Source organism: Larimichthys crocea, unplaced genomic scaffold (genome assembly GCF_000972845.2).
Source record: "Larimichthys crocea isolate SSNF unplaced genomic scaffold, L_crocea_2.0 scaffold146, whole genome shotgun sequence".
NCBI lineage: Eukaryota > Metazoa > Chordata > Actinopteri > Sciaenidae > Larimichthys > Larimichthys crocea.
In genome coordinates, this window is record NW_020852003.1 from 304,366 (window position 1) to 311,688 (window position 7,323).

Here is a 7,323-nt window from a genome sequence, read left to right on the forward strand (position 1 = left end):
TTTCACCAGAATCAGTGAAATAGTTGCTGCTGTGTGACTTAGTGCCGTAAAGCGTTACGTACTTCTCCCGACCCGGAGCCCAAAGTTACATAGTGTGAGAACAGACGTACGAATGACAGAGACACCGTTCACCTGATCACAGGTCAGTGTGGGTCACCTGATCACAGGTCAGTGTGGGTCAGCAGGAGGTCACAGTGTTGCTTGAACATCAGATGTTTGCTCTGTGAATAAAACTTATTTTTTTATCACTGAGTGACTTTCTCTCTTTCTCAAACATGGTGACAGATGTGGATGTTTGTGCTTCGTGGCCCTCGGGCACAAACATCCATGTGCTGCCTCTCACTGCCAGGCAGCCGAAGGTGATCAGGAAGGTTTTTATGTGTTCATGCAGGAAAGTCGACTTCAGGTCAGTGCTACGATTATACTCCTGTGAAACCACATCCTGTTGTCCACACAATGTCAAAAAATGATTTCATTAAGACTTCATTCGTGTCTCCTGATTGAGCATCGCTGCAGATTCATTGTAGAGCAGCTTGAACAGCACAGCAGCCATCCCAACAATGATTTTACACAGAAACAGCTGAAGACAGGAAAGCAGGCAGTGATGACACGGACTGGACTGTGGTTCTGTTTTTCATTCTCTCATGTCGTAGTAAGTCGTGCTTGTATATTTCTTTTTGTCTTGAATCTTTAAAATCCTCAAAGTAAAATGCATCGTTGTTATTAGGAGAGCAACACGTCACTGTAACCACAAACTGAAGCAGACACGACACAGCTGCAGTCAGCTGTGATCAAATACCAAATTTTCCATGATAGTCGAGCTGAATCTTTTCAAGGATTACACAGGACGGTGTAAAATGTCAGCCCATACAACGAGGCACACAGAGAAACACCTTGACATATCTACAGAAAGCTTTTTTTTAAGCTTTTTGTCTCTTTGCTCTCTTCTTTTATTCATCATTCTGTTTCTTTTCCAAGGAGGGACGCACTGTTGGTGGAGGTCTAAACGCCGCCGAGCGGACGGAAGGATTTCAGGTGTCAAGGGAAAGAGAGAGAGAAAGAGTCAGCGAGGGATGTGAATAATAGATCAGAGAGGGGAAGAGAGAGAAAGTGGAGAAAGGAGAGAGTGAGTGAGACATAAAAGGTGGGAGATGGAGAGAAGATATAAAAGACGGAGAGTCAGATAGGAAAGACGGCAGCGAGAGAGAGGGAGGAAGGATTGACAGACAACGGTGACAGGAAAAAACACATCTGTAAAAGTCATGCATCCATCCATCTATCCATCCATCCATCCATGCATCCATCCATCCATCCATCCATCCATTCATCCATCCATCCATCCACCCATCCATCCATCTGTTCGTCCCCGCCTGCAGAGTGGTCAGGAGTCGTTGCATAAGACAGCGATTCATCTTTTATTGAGAGGAGCAGCTTCTATAAATACGTCCACCTTTCTCTGCAGTTTAAAAGCTCGACCTGCGATCCAGCTAAAAATAAACAGAGGATCCCAACACGGGACGGCACCGACCCAGACACAGACATCGAAATATACAAATCAAATGATTTCTTTCTGCTGACGAAGGTTAAGCTCGATCTTTACAGTATCATGTTATAACGTGATCATTTCTATTCAGCCGTCTGCTGCGTAACTCGACCGCTCCAAGAGAAGCTACGGAGGCCTTCATGTGCCCAAACAGGTCGTCATCACAACACCACGAGCAGCCTGTTGAGGCTAATGAGCTTCTTTAGATATTCAGAACGTGTCTCACCTTAAAAGTTACAAACTGAACCTTTGCTTCACGTTATAACGACAAATCATATTGATACATTGATGCACTAATGAGACGTTTGATTTATTTTCAATGGGACAATTTGAATTCAATAAATGTGTCAAAATTTTCTGTTTTGACTGAATATTTTATAAAGACGACCCAATATTCAACAGATTATATAATATTATGTATATAAAACATATCATATAGTGTGTTATGAACATTTATCTGTGCTCTGCTTATTTTTCCTGCATCAATCTGTCGGACTTTAGTTTCTTTAGAGAAAGATAAAACAAACCTTTATATATATATAATTGATAATATGTATAACCCCATGAATAATAAAGTACATTTCACGTCTCAAACATCGTCTGTTAAAATTCAGTTCTTGTTCTTTAAACATGTAAACATCATCACTCATACACGTCCACTCATGCTGTTTGATTTATTTCAGCATCCTTTGCACTATTGTTCTGTCTAAATATAGATCTTAATATTTCTATATATTTTCATGTGTTTGCCTCCAGCACATGCCTGGATCTAACGTCAGAGTTTGACTGTATTTATTTCAAACAGGTTTCTGTCTCATTTATTTGACTCTGCTTTACACTCGTGCTCTCTGCAGAACAAATAACAGTGAATACCAGGAGACTAATTAAAGCTCACAAACAAAATGAAAGAAAGAAAGAAGGAAAGGAGGAGGAGGAGGAGGAGGAGGAGGAAGAGGAGCGGATAAAAGTCTAGTTTCTTACCTGAGCAGATCAATTTCATCAGCATGAACCCCCGATCACAGAGTTTCCTATTGGCACATCTCAACAGGCAGGAAGCCAACTTCAACTGGTCTCGACCACACAGTGCTGCTATATATGTAACTACAGAGAGAGAGAGAGGGAGGGAGAGAGGGAGAGAGAGAGAGAGAGGGAGGACGTTAATGTGTGGAGAAGAAGAAGAAGAAAAAACAAAGGCAGACAGGTAGATGAAGAATGAGAGAAATAAATGAAGAGAGTGAGAGAAGAAGAGGGAGCAGAGACTGATGCGAGAGTCACAACCTCCAAGCCCGACTGTTTATAGAGCCCCAGGCAGTGTGTGTGTGTGTGTGTGTGTGTGTGTGTGTGTGTGTGTGTGTGTGTGTGTGTGTGAGGCAGTCAAGTGGCCACCCACACCTCCCTGTGTGTGTGTTTATACGTGTGTATGTTCATTGCTCTTTCCGGAACATGGCCACAGGGTTAAAATGTACCGATCAATACCTTAACCACACACACACACACACACACACACACACACACACACACACACACACGTACACAAATACTACAGATTTATTGCACAGTTGTAATTTGTAAATATGAACCAATAAAGATAAAACATAATGAAGATGATGGTCATAAATATTATTATTATGCAAAAGGAGTTCAGTGAAGTAAACCGCTGCCAACTGTAGCTGCTGTTAGCTCAGTCTGTTAGCCGGGCTGCCAAGACTGTGAGCTCAGAGCACTGTTAGTGTTTGTACCACAGGAGGTTTGGACCACCGGGAAGATGAAGAAGAAGAAGAAGAAGAAGAAGAAGCAGTCAGCAGCTTCTATGGACATGATGGCAGAGGAGAAGAGAGTGAAGAGGACGCTGACGGAGGAAGATCAGCAAAAAGTAAATGTGGTGAGAGCTGATGTCCTCCGGCTGGTTACAGTGGTGATTGTACATTTACAGTAAACCTGTAATATTTAATGGAAAAACATCATTTTAAAGGAATGGTATACAGAACAAGTGTATTTTTAATATTAATCGACATCAATTTGCATAAAATCGGCATATTTAATGGGAAAAACCGTCATAGGCCATGCTACTACTATCTTGTGTTAGCATAAAGATTTGAAAGAGTCAAACAATGTTGCGTGGATCTGTAAAGTGTCAGACGAAAGTCCAAAGAGCGTTTCGGCGTGCCTTCACGGCTGAGTGCAGAGAGAAAGCCACAGAGATAACCGTGAAGGGCGTTGTTGTCCTCTGGGGAACACGGCATTAAGACTGTGTGCAGGCTCTGGGGCATCAAAGTGTCAGTCCAACACACGAGCTTTCAACACAACAACAAGCCTCTGGCAGATTAACTCGCTCTGAGGTGTTTTCTGATTTTAGTTTTCCTTGTGTTGTATTTTCGTCCTGCAGTTTTTCTGTTTTCCAGTCCATTTATTCTGTTTTATCCCTGACCCACAGGCTTTGCATCACGTCACCTGCATCCTGTTGTGGATTGCCTATCTTTTTTTAGGCCCGAATAACTTTTATAAACTCCCTAAAACCACGTGTGGATCCACCAGGACACGGAGCCAAGTGATAAAGGCACACTCGAAAAATAAAGGGTTGGAACCAGAAAGTCACAAAGAACCTTTTAGCAAGCGGTTCCGCTAAAGAACTGTGTGAGGTTCAGTATACTGAGTTTGATGTTACATAATTATAACATCACCAGTCACGCAACGTCAGCGTCCTCTTCAACCGTTCCTCTGCCATTAGGGTCATAGAAGCTGCTTACGGCGGGGGCCTGAGAAACCTCCTCTGTGGGAACAACAAGCACTAACCTCCTCTGTAATCTGAGCCACAGCTGGGCATACAGAGGGAGCTTACGTTGACTACAGCAGCTACAGCTGGCAGCAGTTAGTTTGGCAGCCGGAGGACATCAGAGGATGAAACATTCAAATATTGAGCGATCATCCAATGATAACGATGAAACCTTCACATGAAGTTGGAGAAGAACCAGGATGTTCTCCAGCTCTTAATGAACCATTGGAAGAAGCAAGTGTAACCCACATAAAGTGGGCTCAGCGCTCCTCTCCGCACGGGAGCTGTGGGCTCGTGACTTCTGCATTTCACTGCTGACACGAGTTGTGGGGAGGAAAAACGGAGCCAGAGCGATGCTCCCATCCAGAAATCACTACAACACGCCACAACCGTCACCTGCAGGGACCTGAGCGTGCTCCATACATTTCCGTTATTCGCTTTTAATGTCCTCTCTGGTTCTGCTGTGAAATTCTTGTATGAAGATGATTTTCATAAATCCCGGTGCATGAAGGATGTGTATAATTCAATAAAGGGATTCTTGATGGACGAGTCATGTCAGAGTTAGGCGTGTTTGTTATGTTACTTAGTTATTCAGGGGTGCAAGAACTAGTGTATGTACATGTTTAAAATGTAGATAATAAGAGTTGAAGATTATAGAGTTACTCGTTTATTTCTGTTGGTGTGATCCTCCAATTTAAGTTATAATGAAGCGACACGGACTTTTACAGACATGTGCAGGTATTCTAAGAATGCCCAGAAAAATAGGTGTATAAACTAAAATAGTAAGGTTTTGTAGCAAATATAGAAATAACAATAGAAGACTTAAATAAAACTTTTGGTTTACAGATAATGCTGTCATTTATTTATTGAGAAAAAAAGTTATTTCTGTAACGTTCTGTTTCACATGAGGAAATGTTTTTGGTCATAACAATAAAAACAAGTTGTAGGTCAGTAGATTTTAAACACAAAAAGTAATGTCAATATGTTTATGTAAAATTACTTTTTACAGTAGTTTCCCGGTTTTTTTTTTATTGTATACAAATAAATAAGAAATAAATATTTCAATTAAAAGTTCATTAAATGCAAAAGTTACCTAATGTAACATGATGTAACTGTAATATAATAATAAATAGTCTGAGATTTACAACATATTTTGTATTTGAAAGAAAGAACACTCAGAGTTGTCAAGTGAAGTAACTCACATATAAGTACTTCCCTATGGCGTGTACTCGTGTACGGAGATATTTGTAGTGCTATACCAGCAAGAGAGTTCATGCAGGACGCAGACAGACAGAAAATCAAGAGACAAGACATAGTGCAAGACATCAGAGACAGAGAACATGCCGAGACAGAGACAGAGACATGCGAAACAGAGACAGAGACATGCAGAGACAAGATCAGCTCTTACCTGCAGGAAGGGGAATAAATATGAGTCCAGCGCGTGCAGGTCTCACGCAGCTCGTTGAAGTTTCACATCAACAACAACATCAGCTCCAAGTGCTGTCTGTTCTCTCTTTCGTCTGTGTGGTCTCTCTCTCTAGCTCCTCTCTCTGTCTCTCTCTCTCTCTAGTCTGCTCTCTCTCTGTCTCTTCCTCTCTCTCTCTCTCTGTCTGTCGGCTCCCGGGACTTGCCACCTCCTCAGAATAGCGCTTCCTTAAACGCTCGTGATACCGGAGAGTTACCGGCACAATGAGCAACTCCGAGCGTCCGAGCATCATCTTCAGCATCGGCATCTTCATCATCGTCATCTTCATCATAGGTCATCATCATCATCACTGTCAACCACCCTCCAAACCCGCAGAGTTCATTCTGCTTCCCGTCTCTACAGTATCCCATGTGGATGGCCTCCTTCCTCTTCATCCCATCAATCATCATCACATTGTCTCTCTCCTCGCATCATCCTCATCCTCATTTCATCTCCTCCTTCGTTCTTCGTTGTATGTGTCCCGTGGCTCGTCCCGTGGCTCGTCCCTGGCTCGCTCTTGCAGCACAGTAAGTTGGCATGCTCGGGAAGAAAGCGCATCTCCAGGCACATGTTCCGAGACAGCCGGGAAATCCTTCAGACCCAAAGCAAACAGTGAGCTCAGAAACACCTTCAACTCTCAGCAAAGCGCCACTGGATTCTACAGCTGGAGGTTTGCTTGTAGTCTATTGTGGCTCACGCGGAAAATAACACAACATTTTTTTACATTTAGAGTCAACAATGTTTAAAAAACTGGTGTTGTTAAATTTAAATGTAAATGTTAAAGCCTAAATCCAAATGTTTAAATCGAACACCTAACTGAGGTTAAATCTAAATGGATAAATGTAAATGTTAACTCTAAATCTACATATTACATCTAAATCTAAATGTTAAATCTAAGTCTAAATGTTAATTTAAAGCAAAATCTAAATGTTAAATTTAAATCAAAATCTAAATGTTAAATTTAAATCCAAATGTAAATGTTAAATCTAAATGTAATGTTAATTTGTGAATGTTTGAGAAGCACTTTTTTGCACAATTTAGAACAATATTTGGTCAACATTAGAGATATTTTAAATATTGAAATCCAATGTTAAATCAAATCACCTAAATTTTAAATCTAAATGCTAAATGTTAAATTTAAACTAAATGTAATTTAAATCTAAATCTGAATGTTAAAATCTAAATCTAAATGTTAAATTAAATCTAAATAGTTAATCTAAATCTAAATCTAACTGTTAAATCTAAATGTTTTAGGGTGAAACTAAAAACTTGTTAGCACAGCTTTCAACTCCCTAGTTTTGATCAGAAGTAATGTAATCAGAACAAATACTCAGTACGGGCGTGAACATACCGGTGTGCTGACCGGTGTGCACGGGCCTCCATGACCTCTTCACCTTATCACCAACACAGCGGCCGACTTTTGCTCGGCGCCTGTGGCTGAATTGAGCAAATCCATGTAAAAAAAAAAAAAAGCGATCCAGAAAGAGCCAGCACATGAATTCCCATGGTTTCAAGTCACATGTGACATACAACATAGAGGAA

The 7,323-nt window shown here is 41.1% G+C and overlaps 1 protein-coding gene across 2 annotated transcripts in view; it reads right to left on the reverse strand.

Annotated features, from left to right (window-relative positions):
- The window catches only part of bean1 (brain expressed, associated with NEDD4, 1), a 45,218-nt gene that overhangs the window by 30,318 nt on the left and 7,577 nt on the right, over window positions 1-7,323 (reverse strand). The window contains exon 2 of one of the 2 annotated variants that reach the window (XM_019274522.2): window positions 2,525-2,644. The exons of the other annotated variant lie outside the window; for it this stretch is intronic. Within the exon in view, the coding sequence (XP_019130067.1) occupies window positions 2,525-2,644 (120 nt within the window). The remainder of the gene's footprint in view (window positions 1-2,524; window positions 2,645-7,323) is intronic. 2 annotated transcript variants of the gene reach the window in all.